This window comes from Trichechus manatus, unplaced genomic scaffold (genome assembly GCF_000243295.1).
Source record: "Trichechus manatus latirostris isolate Lorelei unplaced genomic scaffold, TriManLat1.0 scaffold00207, whole genome shotgun sequence".
Lineage (NCBI taxonomy): Eukaryota > Metazoa > Chordata > Mammalia > Sirenia > Trichechidae > Trichechus > Trichechus manatus.
This window is the reverse complement of record NW_004444143.1, coordinates 3,422,765-3,450,694: the sequence shown is the minus strand read 5'-3', so window position 1 is coordinate 3,450,694 and position 27,930 is coordinate 3,422,765. Positions and strand designations below refer to the sequence as shown.

General features: G+C 50.0%; 1 protein-coding gene across 2 annotated transcripts; it reads left to right on the top strand.

Moving 5' to 3' along the window:
* Positions 1-151: 151 nt before the first annotated feature.
* On the top strand, positions 152-27,930 carry SIRT2 (sirtuin 2). 2 transcript variants are annotated; one of them, XM_004388145.2, is made up of 16 exons: positions 152-279; positions 1,073-1,119; positions 4,832-4,886; positions 5,124-5,237; positions 15,655-15,696; positions 15,827-15,933; positions 16,058-16,114; positions 16,625-16,693; positions 22,811-22,940; positions 24,704-24,763; positions 25,013-25,068; positions 25,207-25,283; positions 25,363-25,414; positions 27,387-27,457; positions 27,599-27,665; positions 27,775-27,930. In XM_004388145.2, the coding sequence occupies exons 1-16, from the start codon at positions 264-266 to the stop codon at positions 27,928-27,930; spliced, it is 1,176 nt and encodes a 391-aa protein (XP_004388202.1). In that variant the 5' UTR covers positions 152-263. The 2 variants fall into 2 exon arrangements, with proteins under 2 accessions (XP_004388202.1, XP_023598063.1); XM_023742295.1 differs by having other exon boundaries at positions 238-279; positions 22,811-23,018.

Below are 27,930 nucleotides of genomic sequence, written 5' to 3'. Positions count from 1 at the left end.
TACAGCTCTCGACCCGTTCCCACATTTTCCTGGCGCCCTTTACCAACATGGCTGCCGACGCGCGGCCCTCTGGGACTCGTAGTCCGGCCCTCGCGCATCTTCCTTATCCGGGGGGACGCTTTCGGGTTTTTAGAATAGCTAGTCCGCGGCGCTATGGCTTCTGGGAGTTGTAGTTCTCTGCCTCTTCCTTGCCCCTCCTCCTTCCGGTGCCGTCACGGGACAGAGCAGTCGGTGACAGCCCCGAGGGCGCCGGCCCTGCGCCCATGGCTGAGCCGGACCGTGAGTCAAGGGCCCCAGTGGGAGGGTCGGGCCGCGCCGGGGCCTGGTTTCGTGATCCAGGCCCCGGGGCCCGAGAGTGGGCGCGGTGGGGCGGGAGGTGGAGGTTGCATGGGGGAGTGGGATTTGAAGGTCCATTGCTAAATGATCCGTGTTGCTAGGTTGGTGGGTTTCTGGGTCGGGAGGTTTTGAGGGCCACTTTACCACGTTACTGATAATCGCATATTTTTCGACCCTCTTTGCTAAGGACCCTCGTTGCCGCCATCCCGGTTGCTAAGGGTACCTGGTTGTTAGGGGCAACTGTATGATGCTAGGGGACCTCTGGTGTTCCCTCTTATCTCTTCCGTCTAGTTCCTGTACCTCTCCTAAACCTACCACCCCCACTGCACCTTCTCTCCCAAACCCGCCTCCCAGCCAAGGTATCCCTTCCTATCTCCTTTCTTCCTAACTTTCCCTCCACCCTGTAAACCTAACCCCCCCCACACACACACACACTGCTATGCCCTTTCCAACTCTTTCTAACTCTTCTTCCATACCCTGTATCCCTTCCTTTCTCCTTTTTATGCTCCTAAACCTTCCCCTTCCCTGCCTCTTTGTCCCTCACTAGCCACCTCCCCTCCCAACAATGTCCACTCTAATAAGATCAGCTTTTCCCCATCCCATCCTCTCTACTCCTCACCCCAGTGTAACTAGGTCGGTGGGTCTTCTTGGTCCCCCCATTCCCACTCTGAACCCCGTTATTCCCCCTTAACCATTCCCCCCACTGTAACCATGTCTGCTCCCCCTCCTCCCCCAGCCTCTGACCCTCTGGAGACCCAGGCAGGGAAGGTGCAGGAGGCTCAGGTGAGATGGGGGAAAAGGGTGGACTGGAGGGAAGGAGAGAGACGGACTTGTTCCTACATCCCGTGCTGGGGGAGGCGGCAGAGGGGAGCCAGTTCCCCCAGGGCCCCCAGCTCACTGCCCCAATCCCTCTCCCCAACGAAGAGTGCAGCCTTCTGGGGAATGGTGGATTCTGGGGACTATCAGAGAAGGGTGTGTTGCATCAGTCCCAGACGTGCCCTCCAAGGTTCCCTCTTTCCATGTCCGCCCTCTCTCCATTCCTTCTGAACCTCATTTGTGCTGGGTCCAGGAGAGACACACATCAGATTTGTTCCCTGAACTCACGGCCCTCACAGAGAATGAGCCTCTAAGGGGATAATGGAGGGGCACTGTGGGAGTGCTGAGTAAGCTTTGTGGGGTCACAGATTGCACCTGGCCCCTTCCCTGGAGGAATCCACAGGCTGGTCTAGGAGTCAGATTGAGAGATAAACACAGTGTAGTCAGTGAAGAGTGACTTGGAATATTCCTACACAAGATGACAACTGGTGTTCCAAACAGAGGACGTAGCTTGTGCAAAGACCTGGAGGCAGGAAAGACTGTGATGTGTTCCGTAGTTTGGTGGCTGGGGATGGTTGTTGTTAGGTGCCATTAGTTGATTCCAACTTGTAGCGACCCCATGGGATAGAGTAGAACTGCCCCATAGGATTTTCGAGGCTATAATTTTTCTGGGAGTGGATCACCAGGTCTTTCTCCCAGGCAGCGCTGCATGAGTTCAAACCCCCAACCTTTTAGTTAGCAGCTGAGCGCTTGCCGCTTGTGCCACTAGGCTCCTTTGGCTGGGAATAGTGGGATAATTACATTCCTGGCTAGCATGTATTGAGTGCTGACTCTGTGCTTAATGCTTTATATGCATCAACTGGCTTAACCTTCCCGATATCCCTGGGCGGGATATGCCCATTGCACGGATGAGGAATCTGAGGCATCAGAGGCAGAGTCGATAAGCAGCTTGCCTTCTGGAAGAGCAGGGGAAGTTTGAAACTCAAGACCCTCAGGATACTGCTTTCCAGTCACTGAGGGGGACAGGGCTGCCTCCTAGAAGCTGGAGGCCGGAAGGCATCGCCAGCACCTCCACCTCCCCTGCAGGCGGAGCTGCCGCACCGGCCGGGTAGGGCCCTGGAGTCCTTCCACAGAGCCTCTTTGTCTCCAGCCCAACCACAGATGCGAGCTGGCTTTGCAGATGTAGACCAGTGGAGATGCTGTGGTTAAAGTCCCTCACAAGGCACAGCAGAGTGGCATTGAGGGGATGAGAGCTCCGTCTCAGGCTGGGGTTTCATACTCCCCTGACTCTCAAAGTGCCACTACTGTCATGTGGGGTCCAGAGAAAAAGGTTTAATATTAAAAAGCGATCCTCAGTCCCTGAGAGAGATGGAGGATGTAAATCGCAGCATTGTCCCTGCAACGGGGCAAAACTGGACACAGCTCAAATGGCCGTCAATGGATGAGTTAAATGAACTGCTTCGTCCCTACAATGGAACGCTGTGCAGTTGCTTAAAAGAAGGAGGTGGGTGTATAGCATACTGTTCTCTGAAAAACCGCAAGGTGCAGCTCAGACGATGCATGACCCATTTCTATAAAAATAAGGGATTTTTACACGTAGAGAAGAAAGCTGGCATAATTAACATCAAACTTCTAATACAGGCCTGGGTGAGGGAACCTTAAGGCAAGTGCCCCAGATTATACATTGTCTGACATTCAAAGTTTTTTGCAAAGCTTGCGTAATCTTAAAAAGCGTCAAAGAAAGAAATGCGCCGGACAGTGTTAAGACATGGCAAGGGTGACTTCGATTCAGAGGGAAGTTTGCAAGGGAGAGGAGAGGAATATGGGAAGGGAAGGACAGAGCCCTGCAGTGGGAGGAGGGGGACCACTGAAGGGGAGACAGAGACACCAGGACCGTGTCTGACATCCCGTCCTCTGAGACACAGGACTGTAAGCTTTTCAAGAGATAGTTAAGGGGGGTGCTGGGGAGTCTCAGGGTGGTACAAACGGTAAATGCGCTTGGCTGCTAACCGAAAGGTTGGCGGTTTGAGACTACCCAGAGGCGCCTGGGAAGAAAGGCCTGGCGATCTGTGGAGCACAGTTCTACTGTGACACACAGGTGGTCGCCACAGGTTGGAGTTGACCCAACGGCAGAGAGTTTTTTTGGGTGAATGTTGTACTGCGGTTCTGATTAAGGCCCGTTTGCTCAGAGTGTTTTCTTTTTTATAAGGCACTTGGATCTTGGGGGACCCAGGAATACGCACTGGGGGAGATAAGGAAGGGGAAGGGGAAGTTATTCAAGCAGAGGAAATCATTAAGTTTTGGTCAGTTCCTTGCAGAAAGCCCTGTCATTTGGAAGGGGAGGTTCCGATTCAAAAAGCCTCGAGCCAGGGTAGTGAGTGATGGGGAGGGGGTCGTCAGCAGGGGAGTGAGGTGGTCACATCTGCGTTTTCGGGGGATCATTGCAGGGTCCAGCCCTGGTCTAGCACAGCAGGCATTCGTTCAGTGGTGGATAGTTCTGGGACTTTCCAGGTACCAGGCCTTTGTCTAGGTGCCAGGCATTCAGTGGTGACCATGGCAGATAAAGTCCCCACCCTCGTGGAGCTGGCATTATGGAGGACTTCATAGATATGTATGATTAAATGACTGGAGAAGCCAGAGAGAAAGGCCTCTGAAGTATCCAGGAGTGCGCCAGGGCCCAGGCGGGCCATCACATGGAGGGGAGACGGGACATGGAGACTGAGGTTGGGAGGTCGGGAGGAGGCAGGGCAAGGCCTGGGCCCAGAGGACAGGCCAGACCAGGTGGAGACTTGAGGAAGCGGGGGCCAAGTGGGGCTCATGGGCTGTGGCAGGAAACGGGAGATGCCAAGTGGGGCTCATGGGCTGTGGCAGGAAATGGGAGATGCCCTGGACGAAGTGAGGCCCCCTAAGATGAAGTCCGGGAGGAGGAGCAGATTTGGGGGAGATGCTGAGGCCAGTTGGGGAAACAGTAGATGTGAGGGTCCTGGATGCCCTCCACGGGGAGACGTCCAGGAGGCCACAGACCCCTGGATCTGGGGACAGAGAGGTGGCATCATCAGTGACTATGTCGAGGCCACGGGCACGGGTGAGGTAGACAGCTCAGGGTAGGTGGAGAGGGACAGCAGAGAGGGTGCAGAGACCTGCAGTGTGGGAGCCCCGGCAAGGGAGACATTGATAAGAGGAGGCTGAAGGGGTCAGAGTAGGGGGCTCTGTGGGGTAAGGGCCATTATCCACAGGAGTGACTTCAGTGAGGATGGCTGCAGTGCTGCTGGTGAGGGACGGTGTGCCCACGCTGCAGGGGACAAGGGGATGAAGCGAGGTGAGGATGTGGGCACAGGGCCTGGGGTGCTAGGAAGAAGCAGCACTTACTGCACACTCACCCCGCCGGCTGCCGTTCTAAGCACCTCACTGAGGTTAACTCAGTTCATCATCCATCAGCCCTCTGAGCTCCATTCACAGATGAGTTGCTCACGGGAGGCCGTGCTCCTGGGGAGGAGCAGCACTAGGTTTCCCGGCCAGAGCCTGCACACTGCCCACAGCACGTCCCTCTACTCCCCCTCACTTCCTCAGGCCTCCCCAGCCACAACCTGTCCCCCAATCCCCAGTGTCACCCCCACCTCTTCCCTCCCTCCTTGACCCCACTTCTCCAGCCTGGACACCCCACTTTCACCCCTTCCAGGACTCAGATTCGGATTCAGACACTGAGGAAGGAGCCACTGGCAGAGAAACAGAGAGTGAGTATCTTCCTAGGGGCACAGAGAGTGGGATTCCTGGTGGAGGATTTCCGGGCAGGGATCTGGGGGACACCCCCTCGCCTCCACCAGGGCTGACATTCAAAGTACATAACAACAGAGTTGGTGCCAGTACCTTTAGTTGTGGGGAGGCCAGGGGCTCCCGGAGCTGGGGCAGAGGCACCCTGTGTACCTGGTCGAATGCCCGCCCCACTGGTATCTCTCTTCTTTTTTGGCTAGTGGACTTCCTGCGGAATTTCTTCTCCCAGACACTGGGCCTGGGCTCCCAGAAGGAGCGTCTGCTGGACGAGCTAACCCTGGAAGGGGTGACCCGCTACATGCAGAGCGAGCGCTGTGAGTCCCCTGCCTGCACTGGGCCACTAACCCCCATCTCGGCCCCAAGTGACTTCTCATCCCCAACCACCTGAATCAGTCACATCTTTTGTTTGCAAGTAATAAGAAACACAACTCAAACTGCCTTCAAAACCCATTGCCGTCGAGTCAATTCTGACTCATAGTGATCCTATAGGACAGAGTAGAACTGCCCCCATAGGGTTTCCAAGGAGCAGCTAGTAGATTCGAACTGCTGACCTTTTGGTTAGCAGCTGAGTTCTTAACCGCTGCACCACCAGAGAACCTTAAGGCTTTAAAAAAAAGTATGTTGGCTCTTAACTAAACCAGCTTTAGGCATGGCTGTATCCAGGTGCTTCCATATTGTTGTCAAGACTCTAACTCTCTGTTTCTGGGCTCTGCTTTTTTCTGTTTCGGGGGTGAAGATAGCTCCCAGAGCTCCAAATGTTAAGTTTCAGCAGCCTAGCAGCTCCCACGGAAAGAGCACCCTTTCCCAGTGGTTCTAGCAAAAGGGCAGAGACTGGCACCCATGGGCCCAGGTTGGGCCATATGCCTACCCCTCACCCACTCACCAGGTCTCTGATTGGCCAGACCTGGGTCACATCTTTATTGCTGAAGTAACGACGGTGCTTTGATTGGTCAGGACTGTGTCATAAAATGCTGATGATAATCATGGGGTTATTGTCGTGTTGAATAAGTTAATGTAGATGTACATGCTTAGAACAGGGCCCAGAACATAGTAAGAGGTATATGTTTGCTGTGATTATTATGACAGGAAACGTGCTTCGGGTGTGGGTGTGGAGGTGCGTATTTACTGGGTCGCCGTGTAATGTATTTCTCTTGCTGTGAGTTGAGGTCACCACAGTCTGAGAAACCGGGCCTTCAGCAGTCCTTGGCTGGAACAATCAACCTTTTCAGGGTCCTGAACAGCCTTTTGTTGAGGATGTCTCCTCTAGTTTCCCTGTCCTCCAGCGGCTGCCAGCACCCTCCTTGGGCAGCCAGGCCCGCTGCCCGGAGCTCCATCCCCCAGCGCAGGCTGGGCAGCTGTCTGCAGCCATGTTCTGGCCTGGGTGGGTCCCAAAGAGAATGCAGGCAGTGGCTACAAAGCATTTGTTCTCTTTGTCCTCCTGGCCCAGGGTTTCTGTGTCACTGGCTCATGAGAGTCCCCGTGAGGGATAATAATAAATAATCACACTGAAGCGTCACTGGGCTGAGCACTTGACAAGTGTCCTTCCATTTGATCTTCCTATCATACCTGTGAGGTCATTATAGGCGTGACCTGGACAGAGGCGGAAATTGAGGCATGGAGAAGTTGTGACTTGGTGCAGGCCATACAGCTGGCAAGCGGCAGGGTTAACATTCAACACCAAGCCGTCTGAATCCAGAGCACATGTTCCCACCCACATGGCCTCCTGTGGAAGTCCCACTAGGCCTGGCCCAGTGGCAACCTGGAGACAAAGCCAAGGGGTGAGGCTGTGGCAGGCCTCACCTTTGTTCACTCTCGTGTTCTTCTTTGGACAAGACACCCTAGAGGTGCCCGGTTCACAGGGTGTCCAGGCATGTGTCGTGTCTGGCCACATTTGACAGGCAGACACTAGGGCATCGTGTGGCAGGGCTGTCTGCCAGTCTGCAGCTGAGGCGGCAGCAGGGGTGTTTCTGCACAGCCCAGTGTGCTTGGGAAATGATTCCACCCCTTACCATGTCTCCCTGTCTTCCTTTTGGGGAGAGCAAAGTGCTTATAGCTCTACGAATCACGGGTCTCAAGAAGTTTAGTACAACTGACCCAAAGAATAATTGTTGAGGTGGAGCAAGATGGCGAAGTGAGTGGAGGGTCTCATTTACTCCCCCAGCAACTAACCCACTGAACAATGAATAAAAACAAGCGCAGAGTGAGATCGCAGAACTCCAGATGGCAGCTGAGGTGCTGCAGAGTTGGGGTGAGTCCAGAAGCAGGGAAGAGGAGGAGCAGGGATGGCACAGAAGCTGGGAGAACCTACCTGCCAACGTCAAGAACGCTCACTCATCACAGCCATTTTGGGATGGGGCTGGTTAACACCCCTAACAGGGAACATGGAAACGGAGCTAATCTGAGGAAGCTGTAGCTCGATGTTTATTAAGGCAGAGCAAATTGGCTATGGGAGTTCACAGGCCGCACAATTGGGAGGGGGCAAAGGGAGACCATGGCACTGCGAGAGAGTGCTGTTGAATCTTGCTGAGGCCCAAGACAGACAGGCACTAGGACTGGAAGGAACAGCAGAGACAGTAAGGTGTGAGGAATGCTTCATACTGACGGGGCCACACAGAAGGAAAGAGCCCAGAGCAGGACACCACGGGTGAGCCTGTGCAGGGGCGCCCATGAGGGAAAGACATAGAGAGCCCCCCACCTTCGCCACAGGAAAGTCAAGCCCTACCGCTTATGTCAGCATTTGCAACCAGCTAAACCCCCTTCCCATGCATCCATATTGAATTCCAGAGATCAAGCATCCAGAACTCCTGAATCATCACTGAAAAAAAACCCTAAGGATAAGAGGGCCCTCTTGTAGTTCTCAGAAGATATGAAGCCCCCTGCTGCTGGGTGGATTCTGACCCTGTGGGGAGAGTTGTCCCGTGGGGTTCCTCAGGCTGTGAGTCATTGTGGAGGTGGGCAGCCACATCTTTGTCCCATGGAGTGGCTGGTGGGTACAGGCCCCAGCCTTTAAGTTGGCAGTCAGGCACTTGGCCTCTGTGCCACCAAAGCGTCCAATCAGAAAATTCTCCCACAAAAACCAGAATACAAAATTTAAAGTTAAAGGTAACAGAATGGCCCAAGCTCAACAAAAATAGCAAAACACAAAATCACAAGAGAAGAAGGACCAGTCAAAAGCAAAACATGAAAAAGAGGAAATTTCTCCTGTGGAGGTCAGAATAATGCAAAGAATCAATAACTTTCAGACTACGGTGCTAAATATGTTTAAAGAAAGCAAAAAGTACACAGAAAACAAACTGGCAGAGATCAGGAAACAAATACAGGGACAAAAGGAGAGATTCAGCATGGTAATTGAAAAGCCTGAAAAGAACTACTGGAACTGAAGAATAAAACAACTGAATTAGAAAAAGCAAAAGAAACACTTACCAACAGAGCTGAACAAACAGAAGACAGAATAAATGAACTAGAAGACAAAATAACTGACCTTATCAAGTCTTAAGAGAAATAACAAAAAAAAGCAAACAAACCCAAAAGGAAATATGGGATTCCACTGAGAAATCCAGCATTAGAATTATTGGAATCCCAGAGCACCATGGTAACAATAAAGGCATAGAAATGGTTTTTCCAAGCGATAATCAGAGTTTCCCAGATATGAACAGAGAACCAAGCCTGCAAATACAGGAAGCTACAAGGACCCCAATTTAAAAAGACACAAAAAGATCAACTCTGTGCCATATCCTAATAAAATTCTTGGAAACTTAAGGCAAGGAGAGAATTCTGAAAGCAGCAAGAGAAAAATGCAGTATAACATACCAAAGGGCATTCATAATAATCAGTGTGGATTTCTTCCCAGAAACTCTAATCGCCAGAAGACAATGGAGTGACATAAATAAAATACTGAAAGAAAACAATTGCCAACCAAGAATTCTTTACCCAGCAAAGTTGTCATTCAAAAACACGAAAATCAACACATTGCCAAACAAACAGAAGCTTTGGGAATTTGCTACCACTAGACCAGCTCTGCAAGTATTACTCAAGGTAGGACTCCAGATGGAAAGGCAAGAGCATTCAATAAATATTTGTATCTATACATAGGGGAAAAAATAGAAAATAAGAGAGATCTCCAAAAAACACAACATGGGCAATCATAAGGACCAAGTATATAATATTTTCAGGGAATAAACTCAATAATTAAATCCTGCAAATGACACAACATCAAGTTTGTAAGAAATAAGTACAAAGGAAACTTACCGAATATAGGTTGTATATTGATGGTAATGGAGACACATCAACAGAAATGGGGGGGGGGGAGGAGCACATCAGGAGTAGATTTATTATGTTAAGCTTGTGTGTCAACTGTTGTTCATATATTAAACATTGTTACAGTTGTAAGTTGTATAATACATGTGGTAACCACTAAGAAATCACCAAGAAGAAACATTCAGAAGAAAAGAAGAAAGTTAGCAAATAGGCTTATCACAAAAAAGCAGCCAAATACCAACAAAAACAGAAAAATCAGAATAAGAAAACAAGGAAGTATGAAACGCTCAAAAAACAAATAGCAAAGTGAGGGAGGTGGACACTTCATTTTCAGTAATACCCTTAAATGTAAATGATCTAAATGCCCCATGCAAAGGGCAGAGAGTGGCAGAATGGATAAAAAAACATGACCTATCCTTTTGCTGTCTACAAGAAACACCTTAGACATAAGAACACAAACAGACTGAAAATAAAAAGATGGAGAAAAGTATTCCATGCAATCAGTAAACAAAAAAGAGCAGGGGTGGCCATACTGACATCAGATAAAACAGACTTTAAATCAAAATCTATTACAAGAGATAAAGAAGGACATTACATAATAAGCGTCAATCCAGCAAGAAGACATAACAAGTATAAATATATGTGCACCTAACAGTAATGCTCCAAAATACATGAAGCAAACACTGACTAATACGAAAGGAAAAACAGACAAATCCACAGTAATAGTAGGTGACTTCAACACACCACTTTCAATTACAGACAGAACATCTGAAAAGAAGACCACTAAGGACATTGAGAACTTAAATAAAACCATAAGCCAATTGGACGTCATGGACATATATAGAACACTCCACCCAGCGTCAGAACAATACACGTTCTTCTCCAGCACACAAGGATCATTTTCCAGAAGAGACCATATGCTAGGCTACAAAACAAGTCTCAACAAATTTAAAAAGATGGAAATCATACAAAGCATCTTCTCTGGCCATAACAGTATGAAACTAGAACAAGAAGGAAAAAAAAAAAAAACATAGAAACTAAATAATACACTACTAAGAAACTATTGGGTCATAGAAGAAATCAAAAGTGAAATTTAAAAAATCCTACAATTGAATGAAAAAACACAACATATCAAAACCTTTGGGACACAGCAAAAGCAGTGCTCAGAGGGAAATTTATAGCAACAAATGCCTACATTTAAAAAACAAAAAAGATTCAAAATCATTAACTTACATTGACAACTTCAACAAATAGAAAAGGAAGAGCAAAAGAAGCCAAAAGCTACCAGATAAAAAAGAAATAATAAAGATCAGAGAAGAAATCAATGAAATAGAAAGTAGAAAAACAATAGAAAGAATCAGCAAAATCAGAAGTCAGTTCTCTGAAAGAATCAATAAAACAGACAAACCACTGGCTATATTGACAAAAGAAAAAAAAAAAGGAGGTAAATAACCAAACTAAGAAATGAAATTGGTGACATTACAATTGATCCAGCAGTGCGAAGAAGATCATAACTGATTACTGTGAAAAATTGTACTCCAACAAACTTGAAAACCTTGATGAAATGACAAATTCCTGGAAACACACTACTTACCACAACTAACACAAACAGAGGTAGAAAATTTAAACAGCCCCATTGCAAAAGAAGAGATTGAAGATGTCATCAAAAAACTGCCAACAACAAAAAAACCCAGGACTAAATGCCTACCCTGGAAAATTCTACCAAACACTTGGAGAAGAGTTGACACCAAGCTCCTCAATCTCTTCAAAAACAGAAGAGGAAGAAAACACTACCAGACTCTTTCTATGAAGCCAGCGTAACCCTGATACATAAACGAGGCAAAGAAATCACAAAAAAAGAAAATTACAGACCGATATCCCTTATGAACATAGATCCAAAATTTTTCAATAAAATTCTAGCCAACCGATTTCTGCAACATATCAAAAAAAATCATAACCATGGTCAAATGGGATTTATACCAGGATTACAAGGGTGATTCAACCTTAGAAAATCAATAAATGTAATCTACCACATAAATCAAACAAAGGAGAAGAACCATATGATCATATCAATTGATGCAGAAAAGGCATTCGATAAAATCCAACACCCTTTCCTGATAAAAACTCTCAGCAAAATAGGAATAGGAGGGAAATTTCTCAGCATAATTGGGGCATATATACAAAACCAACAGCCAACATTATACTCAATGGAGAAAGGCTAACAGCCTTCCCTCTGAAAATGGGAACAAGATAGGGATGCCCATTATCACCACTCTTATTCAACATTGTACTGGAAGTCCTAGCCAGAGCAATAAGACAAGAAAGAGAAAAAAAGTATCCAAATCAGAAAGGAAGAAGTAAAACTATCTCTATTTGCAGTTGGCGTGATCCTATACAAAGAAGACCCTAAAGATTCCACAAGAAAACTGGTGGAACTAATGGAAGGATTTAGCAATATTGCAGGGTACAAGATCAACACACAAAAATCAGTTGAATTCCTCTACACTAATAAAGACTACTCCAAAGAAGAAATTAAGAAAACAATACTATCTGCAATAACTCCCAAATTGATAAAATACCTAGGAATTAACCTAACCAGGGACATAAAAGTCCTATGCAATAAAAATTATAAAGCACTACTGCAAGAGACTAAAAGAGACCTACAAAAATGGAAAGACATCCCATGCTCATGGATTGAAAGACTTAATATCGTGAAAATGTCATTTCTACCCAAAGCAATCTACAGGTACCGTGCAATCCTGATACAAATCCCAACAACATTCTTTACTGAAATGGAAAAACTAATGAACAGCTTCATATGGAAAGGAGAGAAACCCGAAATAGCCAAAGCAATATTGAAGAAAAAGAACAAAGCAGGAGGCCTCACACTCCCCAGTATCGAAACATACTATACAGCCACTGTAATCAAAACAGGCGGGTACTGGTTGAATGATAGACACACAGACCAGTGGAAAAGAACTGAGAACTCAAAATTAAACCCGGCCAACTGATTTTTGACAAGGGGTCAAAGTCCAGTCAGTGGGGCAGAAACAGTCTCTTTAATAAATGGTGCTGGCAAAACTGGATACCCACCTGCAGAAAAATGAATCAGGACTCATACCTCACACCATACACAAAAACTAACTCAAAATTGATCAAAGACCTAAGTGTTAAACCTAAAACCATACAATTCCTGGAGGAAAACATAGGGAGAAAACTATGGGACCTAATCTTTTGTAAAAATAGGATTAACAAACATTACAACAAATGCATGACTAGACGAAGACAAAATAGATCAATGGGACCTCATAAAAATTAAATACTTATGCCATCAGAAGACTTTATTAGAAGAGTGAATAGACAACCTTCAGACAGGAAAAGAATCTTTAGAAACAACTCACCCGATAAGGGTCCAATCTCTAAAATCTATAGAAAACCGCAACAAGTCAACAACAAAAAGACAACCCAATCACAAAATGTTCAAAGGACATGAACAGAAGCTTCACCAAAGAGGACATCCAAACAGCCCACAAACATGAGAAGGTGCTCATGATCATTAGCCAAGATGCAAATCAAAACTATAATGAGATACCATCTTAGGCGGCTAAAATTGCACTGATTTTAAAAAACGACAACAGATGTTGGCGAGGATGTGGGGAAATTGGAACCCTTATCCATTGCTGGTGGAACTGTAAAATGGTACAACCACTGTGGAAAATGGTATGGTGCTTTCTCAAAAACTTTCTCAAAAACACCTATGTTCATTGCTGCTTTGTTCACAATAGCAAATAAATGCAAACAACCAAAGTGCCCATCAACGGATGAATGGATAAGCAAATTGTGGCATGTACATACAATGGAATACCATGCAACCCTAAAGAACAATGATGAGTCTGTGAAACATATTGTAGCATGTATGGACCCGGAGGGCATAATGCTAAGTGAAATAAGTCAAGCATATAAGGACAAATACTGTATGATCCCTCTTTTAGAAGAAGATAAGAATAGATAAATATGGAGAGACCACTGTTCATTGGTGGTTACCAGGGGAGTGGAGGGGGGTGGGGAAAATACCCTTTATACTATAGAGTCTAGTCGTTTTTGGTGATGGGAAAAGTGGCACCAAATGTGAATGTAGTGAGCACAGCATGACCAAAGTAAAAACAAGTGTTCGAGCACGTATGGATGGGTATAGGCAAATTGGTATATGGGTAGATACAGGTGTATACATAGGTGAGGACAGATACAGGTATCTATAGGTACGTGTAAAACAAAGATGTGGGTGCAGGCACATATATTCATTGAAGACACAAATACGGATACTCCTCAGTTAGAACCAAACATCTTCCAACATTGGTTTTCTGGGTTTGAAGGCTTAAGACCATAGTCTCATGGGACAACTCAGTCAATTGGTGTAATATAGCACACAAAGTTCATGTCTGCATCCTAGTGAAGTGAATAGCATCTGGGGTCTTAAAAGCTTGCAAGGGGCTGTCTGAGACACAACTGCGGGTCTCTACTCACCAGGAGCAAAACAGTAAGAAGGTAACAAAAAGCCCAAAGAAGAAGCAAGTCTACATGAGCCATGGCCTCATCTACCCTGAGACCAGAAGAACTAGATGGTACCCAGCTACCACCGCTGACCGTTCTGACCGGGGTCACAATAGTTGGTCCTGGATAGAATGAGAGAAAAATACGGAGCAGAACTCAAATTCTTATTTAAAAAAAAAAAGCCAGACAAACTGGAACAGTAGAGAACAGAGGACTCCGTGAGACTATCACCCTAAGACACTCTTTAAACACCTTTTAGCAAAATAGCAGAGTGGCACACAAAATAAAGGCTATTACCCATAAGATCAGTGCCCTACTTAAACACCATCAGTAGGAGACCAAAATGTCGGCAATCACTCAAAAGCAAAGATGAGAAGATAAGGGGGCAGGGAAACTAGAGTACTGGAAGAGGAACGAACTGAACACAGAATGTTGACACATTGTAATAAATTAACTAAAGTCACTGAACAATTTGTGTGGAAATTGTCAAATGGGAACCTAACTTGCTGTGTGAACTTTCACCAAAAACTCACTAAAATATTAAAAAAGAATAATTGTTGTTGTCGTGTGCCGTTGAGTCAGTTCTGACTCATAGCTACCCTAAAGGACAGGGCAGAGCTGCCCCAGAGGGTTTCCTAGGCTGTAATCTTTACAGGAACAGATCGCCAGGTCTTTTCTCCTGTGGAGCTGCTGGCGGGTTCGAACCCCTGACTTTTCGGTTAGCAGCTGAGCACTTAGCCGTTGCGCCATCAAAGCTCCTTTAAAGAACTATAGCAAGTATACATATAGCGGTTGCATGGTGCCGGGCGCTGGTCTAAGCTTTACATGAATTGTCCATTCTCTTCTCAACATTCCATGAGGCCAGTCATGTGGTTATGCCCATTTTACAGAGGAGACTGATGCCATAGTGGTGATAGGAGCCGTCTATAAAGCCGCTATGAGTCGGAATCGACTCGAGAACAAAGGGTTTGGTGGTTTTTGTTTTTTTTTTTTTTTTTTCCCCGGTTTAAGGTCACACAGCGGTGAGCGGAGAGCTGGGATTTGAACCCTGGGCAGTCGGCTCCGGAACCGCTTATCCACTCTGCTGCCCATTGGGTGTAGGCTGAAAGCAGCCTATCTTCCGTGCTCTCCTGAAAAGTATCAGGCTTTGGTAGCTGATGCGTGTCTGAGTCCAGAGGAAAGTGATATGATGAAGGAAATGGGTATGATATGCTAGAAACAGATGCTCCTCCAAGACTGGGTCTCAAAGATGAGGTGTTGCCAGAGATGTTTACAATAATCTGCAGCTCTTTTCGGAAAATGCCCCCACTTACCCTCACCCATACCTGCTCACTGAGGTCTCATGCATTTTCATCTAGACCTAGTTAGGAGAAACTTCTCCCCACAGCCTTTTCTTGAGTCTTGCTGTGTTCCGTCCAATTGATTTCAACTCATAAACCAAAAAAAAAAAAACAAAACCCAAACCCTTTGCCATTGAGTTGATTCTGACTCATAGCGACCCTGTAGAACAGAGCAGAACTGCCCCATAGGGTTTCCAAGGCTGCAATCTTTAGGAAGCAGACTGCCACATCTTTCTCCCGTGGGCGCCTGGTGGGTTCGGACCGCCGACCTTTCCCTTAGCAGCTGAGCGGTTAACCACTGCACCACCAGGGCTCCTTTGGATCTTCTTAATTTGGTACAATTTCAGACAGAGGAGTTTTCGCCCCTGTGCCAGCTCTTCCACCAGTCAACTCGACTGCGTGACCCCTTCGCCTACCTGAGCCTCAGTTCTGTCGTCTGTAAAATGGGGACGTTACCACCGGCCTTACGTCGAGTTGGTTGGCAGGGCCCGACACACATTAAAAGGCAGCGGGGCCGTGATGGGCAGTGCTGTTATAGGAGCTGAGCACCCCGGGCAAACGGAGCCTACCTCTTCTCCTCCAGGTCGCAGGGTCATCTGCTTGGTGGGAGCTGGAATCTCCACGTGTGAGTGCTCCGCTCCCCCGGGGGCAGGGGAGGGGCCTCGCATGGGGAGGGGCCTCGCAGGGGCAGGGGCGGGGTGGTGTAATGGAGCCAGCCATCCCTGACGGCTTGCCTGGCGCTCCCCACCTCCCAGCTGCGGGCATCCCTGACTTCCGCTCCCCGTCCACCGGCCTCTACGCCAACCTGGAGAAGTACCACCTTCCCTACCCAGAGGCCATTTTCGAGATTGGCTACTTCAAGGTATGTGCTCCCCCTGGGAAGAATGTCCCTAACACTGATGGGGAGGGGTGGGGCCACCCGCTCCACCCATCTCGCCGGGGGCATCTGGGTGCCCAGTCTACCCTCCTGGCCGTCTGTCCCACAGAAACATCCAGAGCCCTTCTTCGCCCTCGCCAAGGAGCTCTATCCTGGGCAGTTTAAGGTGAGATCTTTTTTGGAGGGGAACAGGAAAAGTTGGGGGAGAGCAGGCATGGGAAGGCCCCCCTCCAGGACTCTTCGGACAAGTATAGGGCAGTCACTAAGGCTATGGGCTCTGGGCCATGACTGCCTGGTTTTTGTGACCTTGAGCCTCAGTTTTCTCATCTGTAAATTGGGGCTGATAGCAATGCTGATCTCAAAGAGGTATTGTGAGGCTTAAGTGAGTTAGTGATGCATTTAGGAAAGAACCCAGCCTCTGGAGCCAGGCTACGTGGGTGTGAATCCCGACTCTGCAATTTACCAGCTGTGTGACCTTGGGCAAGACAATCAAGCCCCCTTTGCCTCAGTTTCCCCGTCTGTGAAATGGGGATAATGGCGGTCTCTCGCTCACAAGGTCGTGGTGATGATTCCCCGAGGTAGAACAGGCACAGAGCTCAGAACAGTTTCTGGCACAGTCGCGCGCGAGAGAGACGTTCTCTATGACCGTCAGCATTGTTACGATTGCTCCCTCCAGCCGACCATCTGCCACTACTTCATCCGCCTGTTGAAGGAGAAGGGGCTGCTGCTGCGCTGCTACACGCAGGTAGGCGGGCCTGCGGCGGGCGGGGAGCAGGGGCGGCTGCGCGCGGCCGGGCGCCGCCGTGGGCGGGGCCGAGCTGAGCCGCTCGGGCTCCGGCTGCGCCTCCGTCGCCTTGGTTCGCTGCTCCGTTGCCCTGGAGAGAGCCACTTCCCGTCTCTCAGCCTCAGTTTCTCCTTCTGTAAGACAGGGCCAGAACAGCTTTGCCCCGTGCTGAGGCGGCAGTGAGCCCCCATCAGCCGCCCGTGTGCACGTAGACAGCCTAGATTTTATTACGGCGGCTTTCCAGCAGATGACACCCCAACTGACTCCATCTAGCGAAATCGTTGCACTGTGACAGTTTCCAACAGGCGATGTGGTGTCTTACAGAAGGGGCGTCCTACGTGGGCCAGGGCTCATCCATGTCCTTGCGTAGCCAAGGGTCTCTCCCAGGGGGTTCCCAGGCAAGGACGGTGTTGGCTTCCCAACTCGCTGGTGCGGTGCTTGGGGCCTCGCACCCCAGTGAGTAAGAAATGTTTGCGCAAGTGCCGTTGTTACGTGGATACGTGTTGAAGTTACCTGATGCATTATTGCAGTGATACCATGTATGTTAGAAATCAGACCTCAGAGCCCAAAATTATAAAATAGGGTGGTAATACATGAATATAAAGAGCACTTCTAATATTTTCTTCCGCGCCCGGTACTTTGGAGCCTGCAGCCCCAGACGTGGCCACCAGGGGGCAGGGGGCTGAATTCTTTTGAGGCCCGGATTTTTCAAACTGGGGCAGGTGCTCTGACCTAGGGCTGAATGTAAGGGGATAGGGGCGGGCTAGGGACTTCCTTGTTCCAGCTGGAGCCCAAACCAACCAAACCCATTGCCATCCAGTCATCTCCGACTCATAGCGACTCAATAAGGACCGAGTAGAGCTGCCCCATAGGGTTTCCAAGGCTGTAAATCATTATGGAAATAGATGGCCACATCTTTCTCCCATGGAGCCGCTAGTGAGTTCGAAAAACCGACCTTTTGGTTAGCAGACAAGCACTTAACCCCTGTGCCACCAGGGCTCCTTAGCCAGAGCCTGGGCCTCAGATAAACACGACCTTTCTTCCCGCAGAGTCAGCTTTATTCATGGGCCGTAGCTCAGGCCCGGTGATGATGCCGAGTGCTTCCTCTGCAGGATCTCATGAAGTCCTCAGCACTGCCCTGCTGGGCCCTCACGTGACAGCTCTGTCACAGGAATGCTCACCCAGTGCCAGCTGAGTGCAGGCCTGGCCAGCAGTGAGCAGAACAGACCCACAGCCCTGCCCTGGGGGAGCTGACCCTCTGATGTGGGGAGAGGGCAATGGACGAGACGGGTAGAGGAGCATCTCGGGTGTCAGGCAGCAATAGGGCCACAGTTAAGCAGGAGAGAGGGATCAGAGGCACTGAGGTGAGAGGCAGTTTGGAATTTCATAGGGGTAGTCAGGGAAGGCCTCGCTGAGAAGGTGACGTCTAAGCAAAGGCTTGGAGGAGGAGCAGGAGCAAGCTGGGGTGTTATCTGGGAAGTGAGAACAGCCAGTACAAAGGCCCTGAGGTGAGACGGTTTGGGGCATGTTCAAGGAATCCCAAGAAGCCGGATCTGAGTGAGCGAGGAGGGGTGTAGTAAGGGAGAGTGGAGGAGACAAGAGCCGGGAGGTGATGGGGGCAGGTCATGTGGGGCCTTGTCCATTATCCTGAGTGAGATGGAGCCACAGGAGGGTTCTGAGCAGGGGAGGGACGTGACCTGACTCAGGCCTTCACAGACTCCCTCAGGAACAGACTGTGGAGGGCAGGGAAACCAGGGAGGAGACCAGGGTGGGCAAGACCAGGATGGGCGCCACAGAGGGGAAGAAGTAGGCGGGTTCTGAATCTGCCGTGAAGGCAGAGCCAACAGGATTGGATGTAGCTGTGGAGAAAGAGGGGCGACAAGGACAACTGGGTGGGTGTTCCCCTTGAGCACCTGCTGCTGTTTACTGAGATGGTGGGCCGTGCGAGGGCCGGGTGTGGGGACGAGGAGTCCGGCTGAGGCATGCTGCGTTGGAGATGCGCATGCATGTTAGAAGTGTGGCCTTGAGCCGCGGGTCTGGGCTGGAGAAGCAGCACACAGGTGGCGTTTAAACTCGTGGGAAGAGGTCATACGAGGTCGCTGCGTGCGACACCTCGGCCCAGGACCGAGGAGCTCACCAGGGCTGCTGAGAGCGCTCCATCCCAGCTCTGTCTGGGGCAGAATCTCCCGTCCTCATCCAGACAGTGCATCAGCTGATGTTGGTTTTTTAATGTTAAAGCCAACGGTCGCACATTCTGGGGTCAGTGTTCAGTGTGCAGGTGTTTCTCCGCACACTTGCTATATTTAATGCATGGAGTTAGCTACACCTATGTGTTTGAAAGTGGAGCCCTGGTGGTGCAGTGGTTAAGAACTTGGCTGCTAACCAAAAGGTCAGCAGTTCGAATCCACCAGCCACTCCTTGGAAACTCTATGGGGCAGTTCTACTCTGTCCTAGAGGGTCGCTGTGAGTTGGCATTGACTCAACGGCAATGGTTTATTTTATTATTTTTTTTAATATATTTAAACTGGCATCTTACATAAACTGTATTAAGGTAGAAAAAGTGTTGCATTCTCACGAGTCAGGAAGCTGTTTTATGCATACTTTTCACCTTTGTCTTCAACATTAGCCACATTTTGAGTCGCTGACCTAGTTTCCTGGAACGCACTGTCTTTACTCCTTTCTGAATTGTGACGATGTAGCACTTTCGAATTTGTGCATGATGCTGTTTTTATCTCAAGACACAAGTATGCATTCAGACGCTGGGACAGTTGTTTTGTTCATTGAAACTGCTGTAATCTCCACAGCAAACTAGCTTACAGCTCCTGTACCCAATACATGTAAACACAAAATACAGACATACGCTTTCAAACACGTATAGATGATATTTACGCTACACATAGGATTCTGTACTTGGCTTTTTTCCACTTAACGTCTTGTCTGGAAGACCTTATGTGTATTTATACCCACATAGCAGCTTCATGCTTTTTAAAATCTGTGACTTATTCCCCTGTAAGCACTTTGCCGTCATTTTTATTTAATTTAAATGTGAATTTAAGTGTGTTCTAAATATATCTTAATACGTTTATATTAATAATGTCAATTTGTTGTTGTCAGTCGCTGTTGAGTCGATTCTGACTCATGGCGACCCCATGTGTGCCGAGTAGAACTGCTCCATAGGATTTACAACACTGACCTTTCGGAAGCAAATGGCCAGGCCTGTCTCCCGAAGCACCTCTGGGTGGCTTTGAACCACCGCCACGTCACTCTCCTCAGCCTTAAAGATGGTTCAGTGGAAGAAAAAAATTGAGAGTATTGTTTGAGGGGAACATGCACGTTTCTAAAACCTTTAAGGAGCACCTCCACTGGGGGTCACAGCTGGCGGTTTGAGAGCTTGGTACCCTACAAAGAACTGTGCGGGCTGTGCCCTGTCTGTGGGCACCCAGCTGGGGTCAAGCGCAGAGCCCCAGCCGGGCTTGACTGGCTGAGTGTGCGCCCTGATGTGGGGCGCCTCGTTCGCCCAGGGAGGGGGCATCTTCTTGAGTTTGCACCGACAGGCAGTGTGAGCCGCCATCCAAGACGTTTCCATACGGTGATGCTCAGAGAGAAAAGAGTGAGGCAAGGTTTCAAAATCAGGAGATTTCACATCAAAGTCTAGACTTCTGGCTGCTCCTGAAAATCCGGAAGAGCCAGCCGTACCCTGGGCCACGTTCCCGGTGGCTGTGGTTGGCTGGAGCTGAGTGGCCACTGCCCCCTGGGGGCCTGCTGCCATTTGCCCAGGCCCCGCCCACCGTCTCTCCTGCAGGACACCCAGGCCAGGTGTTAGCTGCATGCACTGTTGTTTTTCTTTTAGTCCAGAACTACTTCCTTGAGAACTATTTCCTTTCACCGTCCTCCCCAGCTCCCGCCCGCCCCCAGAGGCCACTGCTACACCTGTTTCTTGTGTCTCTTTCCGGAGACAGCAAATTCCTAGGCAAGCAAATCCACAACCTCATGTATATATATTTTCCACACCCTATACACACTGCCGGAAACCCTGGTGGCGTAGTGGTTAAGTGCTACAGCTGCTAACCAAAAAGTCGGTAGTTCAAATCCACCAGGCGCTCCTGGGAAACTATGGAGCAGTTCTACTGTGCCCTATCGGGTCGCTAGGAGTCGGAATCGACGGCAGCGAGTTGGTTTTAGTTGGCTGGTACACACGCTGCCCTTGTTCTTCTGTGCCTTAAAACACCTTAGATCATTTCACGCCAGTACGTACGCATCTGCCTCATTCTTTTTCATTGTTTGTGGCTTTGCCAGCAATTGTGGTGTCAAAGAAAAACACAGAGGCACGTGGGGTTGCCATGAGTCAGAATCAGCTCGACAGCAACTGGCTTTTTAAGGAGTTACTTACTTCTCCTGCTATTTTTGTAATTCGCATGCAGATTGCTTACTCATGTGTGAGGGAGTCTGTGTCAAGTCACAAAGGCAAAACCAGGATTTATAATAGAGAAGGAAGGGGGGAAAGCTGCTACGAGCCTGGGAACAGTGAATCTTGTCTGCACATTTTTGGGATAAGCTGATAGCTGGCGGCGAGCAGAGAGGTCAGTCGGGCAGTCTGCCCTTGAAAGAGGCCCTTTCAGCTGTCTGTGGAGTCGCTGGGGAACCTCGAACGTTCCCCTGGGGGCTGTGTGTGACGGCCATCTGTGTGTCTGTTTGCCAACGCCCTCCGTCAGCACCTGCCTCCACTGCGGTCCGCAGGGGGCAAGCAGAGCTGCTCCAAAGGCCCAGCTGTTTTAAGGAAAATGAGAGGGCACGTATGTCTGTGTGCAAGAGAAGACCGTTCTTGTCTGCTTAATACAGAAAGTATTTCTGTCTTAAAAGAGCACAAATTAATAGAAAGATTAAATCGGAAGCTTGGGGGGGCAGTGAGTTTATGTTAATGGGGGAGGAACAACTCAGAAAAGGAGGGTGAGATTGGTTGCACAACTCGAAGAACGTAATCGATGTCGTTGAATTGTCCATGTAGAAATGGTTGAACTGGTGTACGTGCTGCTGTATATATTCTCAACAACCACAACAAATATACATTACACCTTCCCCTTGTTCATCGACTCTCCCTTTATCTGGCATTTCACGTTTTCACAATAGTGAAAAATCTACTGTCGAGTGTTTTGCAAATTAACGATGCACATCTGGCAGTAATGCGCACCAAGGCGTGAGGCGAGAGTGGCGCTGGCTCTGATGGGTAAGGCCGTGTGTCGGCTGGGCTGGGCCAGGGTTCTCAGTGGTTTGGCAGTTATGTAATGATGTCACTTGGCAGTTATGTAATGATGTAGTCATCCTCCACTTTGGGATCTGATCTTTGATCATCGTCCCTTTTCGCAAAACATCAATTTCACATAGTGACTTGGTCTTTGGAACCTAACCATGTTGATAAGTGAGGAGAGGGTGTATTTTTAAAAAATACCTATCCTCAAAGGGAAACGTAACTCATATTTCAAAAAACAATAAAGCAAGTGGTTCCTTAGTGGTGATCAGAAATAGACAGCCATAAAATCAATTAAAAAGAAAAAAAGAAAAAGTTAATATGCCATCTGTGCAACAGACCTAGTAAAAACTCCGAGTGGTCAGTGGGAGAATGGTGTGATTGACAGCAGACAGGCCGTCCTGATCTGTTCAGTTCTGTTACTGCCTGCCTGGGGCTGCTGTGAACAGCCGTGCGGTTCAGGTACCAGCCAAGAGGCCTGTCTGAGCAGCTCCATTCACAGTGGAGACGGTCTATTCAACACATTTGTGGCAGGTGTCTGGTTCTGACAAAACAAATTTTCCTCAAAATGGAAGCACAGTGGCCCGAATTTGCAGAGAGACGCCATCTGTAGTGGGCTGGTGGTGGCCATGGGCCTGGCCTCATAGACATTTGAGTCTGGGTCCCTGCCTTCAAGCGGCCATGACTTTCACCCCTCCCGTGGCACCACTGGAGTGAAACAGAATAGTTTTCAGACACATCTGGCCCCGACAATTCCACTTGCTTCTCTCGTCTTCAGCTCCCTGCTCTGCCTCCTTGTTCCTCACCCCTCTTCCCTCCACCTTCACCTCCAGAACATAGACACCCTGGAGCGAGTGGCGGGGCTGGAGCCTGAGGACCTGGTGGAGGCCCATGGCACCTTCTACACTTCGCACTGCCTCAGCCCCCTCTGCCGGCAGGAGTACGCACTCAACTGGATGAAAGGTGAGAGGCTAGAGGTCATCCCCCAGGGCCCGCTGCTCCCTGTCTGCTCGCCAGCCCAGGAACACGGTCCCGTGCCAAGTAGGTGCTGTGACAAGCCTGACCTAAGCCAGTTCTGTCCTGCACCCCTCTGCCTTTTCTTAGCAGATAATGGAGGTGGTGACGGGGATTCCCTGCTCCCCATACCAGCTCACAACGAGGTTATGATGATGCAGCTTCTGCCCCAGTTCCGCCACAGACACAGGCGGGCCCTAGCCAGTCATGCAGGGCTTGTGAAACCCCAGCTCTCTGACCTTTTAGGTGCTCTGGCCCCATCTTGCATGAAAGACTCGTCAGAGTAAATGCAGCTACATCCTAGAGCAGTGCTGCCGTCCGGTAGAACTTTCTCAGACGATGGAAATGTTCCATATCTGCGCTGTCCAATATGGTAGCCACTTGCCCCCTGTGGCTGTTGAGCCCTTGAAATGTGGCTAGTGTGACTGGGGAGCTGAATTTCTCATTTCATTTCATTTTTCTTAATCATTCGAAAAACCACATGTGGCCGTGGCGACCGTATGGGACAGCACTGTTCCAGAGGCGTGGGATCCAGTTAGCCCACTCGTTGGAATCAGGCCAGCAGAGTCCACAGTGACGTTTGAAGCTGGTCCCCCGCGTGGTTAGGGATGAAGGCTGGGCTGTCTCTAGGGCTGCGGAGGACAGGACTTAACTAGTCTCTGTTCACGTAAGGGCAGAGTGTTGAGAAAAAACAATTCAGCCAGTGCACGTGTCTTGAATGCCGGGAGAACCTATTTCTGACATCCATTGTGCTGATTGAGAAGCATTTATTTCACCCGTGGTCGCCCGTTTCTGGCGTTCTTTATGCTGAGTTAACAAAGCGTCTGGTGTCCACGCAAGATAAGGACAGCTGCGGCTCTTGGCAGTAGGGCCCCTGGAGTGTGGCCTTTCTGATAGAACGCCAGTTAACGGCCCCTGGGGCTGAGGATTCCTAAATAGCCCAACTGCCGCAGCTGGGGGTGCTTTGCAATGAACATTCCCCCCATTATTGGTCACAGCAGCATCACATACGTCACCCGCGTGTCATTGCAGAAATATTTTCAAGTAAACGACAGGAATTAAAACAGTGCTCGGTAAATGTTCGTTGAACGAATGAACAGTGAGACGTATGAGTTAGGATTCTGTGGGTTGCAAGTGACAGAAATGCTTTCCTAATTAATAAGGAATAAAGAGGAAGCTTGTCATAAGGGTGGTGTGTTGGGGTCTGTCACAGAACCTGAGGGCAGGAAGCAGCTGGCCTAAGGTTTCCTCCCCATCCCAGTCATCGGCATGTTCTCTCTCTCTCTCTCTCTCTCTCTGATACCAGGCCTGGGGCCCACCAGGAGTCTATGATCCAGGCTGAGGGTGGCCCTCAGAAACCTACTGGAAGATCTGTACTCCCTCGTCCCAGTTCCCCAGGGTGGGGGTTGGTAGAGTCCAGTTGCCCCTGTTGGGGTCAAGTGTCTGCTCCTTCATTTGTTCATTCGTTTATTGGATAGCTACAGACATGGAGCTGGGAGCCACTCCCTAGAATTCTGTGGGTTGGGAGATGAAGGCAGTTCTTTGGAAGGGAGGTCCTTCTGGGGAGGGCACACACCCCAGGAAATCCCTGATGACTAAGGGTGTGTTGTGTTGACAAGGGACATGCCAGGAGGGGCAGGGCCGACTGCAGCCCCCAGCCCCAGCCTGGAGCCCCTGACCACCATCTCTCCCTTCCCCTTCCGTGCGCCCAGAGAAGATCTTCTCCGAGGTGATTCCCAAGTGTGAGAAATGTCAGAGCGTGGTGAAGCCTGGTGAGCTGTGGGGGCGGTGGCTGGCCCCACAACCCCTTCCCAACCAGGCCATGCTCCCCACCCCACCTGTCTCTCCCTGGCCAGCACCCCAAACCTGTCCTGGGGAGGATGGGGTTCTGTGCACCCAGGCAACCCTGCTGCTCCCCAGCTCTCATCCAGCCCTCAGGCCTGCCTTCCGCCCCTGCCTCTGCTGTCTCTCCGTTTCACTGTCTCTTTCTGTGTCTGTCTGTCTGTCTGCCCCCACCTCAGACATCGTGTTCTTCGGCGAGAACCTCCCAGCACATTTCTTCTCCTGCATGCAGTCAGTAAGTGTCCCCCCCACCCTGGTGCTGCCCCGGGGAAGGCCACGTCCCCAGCTGGCTGCTAGTGTGGGCGTGTGGTGGGGAGCAGGTATGCAGCCTCGCCTAGGGTCCCGGGCCCTCACTGGCCACCCCCCATCCCAGGACTTCCTGAAGGTGGACCTGCTGATCGTCATGGGCACCTCCCTGCAGGTGCAGCCCTTTGCATCCCTCATCAGCAAGTAGGTTGAGGTCGGGGCTGGGTGGCGGGGACTGGGCAGAGCTGGGCAGGCCCTCACCGCTCAGCTTGCCATCCCCCAGGGCACCCCTCTCCACCCCGCGCCTGCTCATCAACAAGGAGAAGACAGGCCAGGTGAGTCAGCCTTTATTCTCACACACACGCACACACGCACGCCCCTCTCTGCTGTCCTCCCCTTGCTCCTCCTCACTCTTGTCCCGGCACCCCCTCTCGCTGACTTCATCGGGGATGAGGGTACAGGCATCCAAAAGAGTTCCAACTTGGAAAGCCCAGCATTTGGATTCCAAAGCTCAGGCTCTGGGATTCTAGAATTCAGAGAGGTCTGGACTCTAGGCTCCTTCAACTCTAAGATCCCACAGGCCTCTGGATCATTCAGGGAGCCCCAGGCTGGGGGCCCAAACGGGTAAGTGCTTTCGACTACTAGCTGAAAGGTTGGTAGCTCAAACCCACCCAGAGGCACCTGGGAAGACAGGCCCGGCCATCTGCTTCTGAAAGGCCGCAAAGCCCTATGGAGCAGTTCTGCTCTGCGCATGAAGTCACCGTGAGTCATCAGATCGACTCCACAGCCCCTAGCAACAACTAGATCACTGAGGACCCTCTCAGGCAAGTGACAGAAACCCAGCTCAAACCAGCTTGAGCCAGCAAAGGAACAGTGTGTGTCCTGGGACTGCAAAGCCTGGGGCTGGCGGATCTAACCTCCACAGTGCTGCCAGGAGCCACCCTCTCCCTCTGAGCTCTCTCTTTCCTGGGGTGGCCTCACTCTCAGGCAGGTGCTCCATCCTGAGGACCCCCTGCTCCTCCTTCCTGGGCCCTTGTTCTCACCCAGCTGCAGGGTTTGCTCTGATTGGCTGCCCTAGAGTCACACGCACGCTCCTGAACTCAGCAATCCTGTGTCCAAGAAGGCTCGGCCACTGTTGTTGGCCAGGCCTGGGTCCCAGGACTCCCCACCCTTAGAGCCCTGGTTTGGGGCTGTATTATCTGAACCCAGCAGTCTGAGAGCAGGGGATGATGTTTCCCAAAAGGGAAATCAGGGCATGGAGGGGAGCCAGCAAAAACATACTGTGTGCCAGCGTCTTAGTTATCTAGGCAGCTGTCACGGAAATACCACAGGTGGGTGGCTTGAAGAAACAGGAATGTACTTCCTCCCAGTTAGGAGGCTAGAAGTCAGAATTCAGGGCGCTGGCTCTAGGGGAAGGCTTTCTCTCTCTGTCGGCTCTGGGGGAAGGTCCTCGTCTCTTCAGCTTCAGTTTCCGGGTTCCTTGGAGAGCTCCCTGTGTCTTGGCAGCTCTCTTCCCCCATCTTTGTTCACTTGCTTGCTTGTTTAATCTGTTTTGTATCTCAAAAGAGATTGATTTAAGACACATCCTGCATGAATCCTTCCTCATTAACATAACAAAGACATCCCATTCTAACCACAGGCATAAACCAAGAAAACCAAACCCATTACCCTGGAGTCGATTCTGACTCACAGCCATGCTATAGGACGGAGTAGAACTGCCCCATAGGGTTTCCAAGGAGCGTCTGGTGGATTCAAACTGCAGACCTTTCGGTTAGCAGCTGAGCTCTTAACCACTGCGCCACCAGGGCTCCCCCCACAAGCATAGACGTTAGGATTTACAACACATGTATTTTGGGGGACACAATTCAATCTGTAATAGCTAGGTATAGTTTAAGCATTTTATGTGTTAACTCACTGAGATTATAACCCTATGAGGGGATACAATGACCATCCCCCGTTCTACAGCTAAGGAAACTGAGGCACAGAGAAGCCAAGTCACTTGACCAAAGTCACAGAAGAAAAATACCAAAACCCTCTGCCGTGGAGTCAATTCTGACTCATAGCGACCCTATAGGACAGAGTAGGACTGCTCCATAGGGTTTCCAAGGCTGTAATCTTTACAGAAGCAGACTGCCACATCTTTCTTCCATGAAGCAGCTGGTGGGTTCAAACCCCTGTCCTTTCGGTTAACAGCCGAGCGCTTTAACCCCTGTGCCGCGGGGGCTTCTAAAGTCACAGAGCCAGGATCCAAACCCAGGCCAGCTGGCTCCAGAGTCTGTGCTCTTAACGCCATTCCTTCCCGCACAGACTGACCCTTTCCTGGGCATGATGATGGGCCTTGGAGGAGGCATGGACTTCGACTCCAAGAAGGCCTACAGGTGAGGCCCGGATCTGGGGTGGGCTGGAGCCAGAAGCAGCCGGGTCAAGGTGGGAGGGAGGGCCAAGGGCAGCACCCTGAGAGAGCTGTCGGCCACGCAGCACAGAAGGTTGGGGCTCTGACTCTCCGCCTGCTCCCACAGGGATGTGGCCTGGCTGGGTGATTGTGACCAGGGCTGCCTGGCCCTTGCTGATCTCCTCGGATGGAAGGTGAGGAGGCTGGGCGACTCCAGCCCTCCCAAGCCCAGTCCAGGACTCTGTTCCTGCCCCACAGGTCCTCTGACCCCATGACCTGCTCTGTGAACTTTGCCCCTTACAGAAGGAACTGGAGGATCTTGTCCAGAAGGAGCACGCCGCCATAGATGCCAAGTCAGTGTCGGGGGGCCCCAACCCCGGCATTTCCACTTCCCCCAGGAAGTCTCCTCCGCCCGCCAAGGAGGAGGCCAGAACCACGGAGGGGGAGAAACCCCAGTGA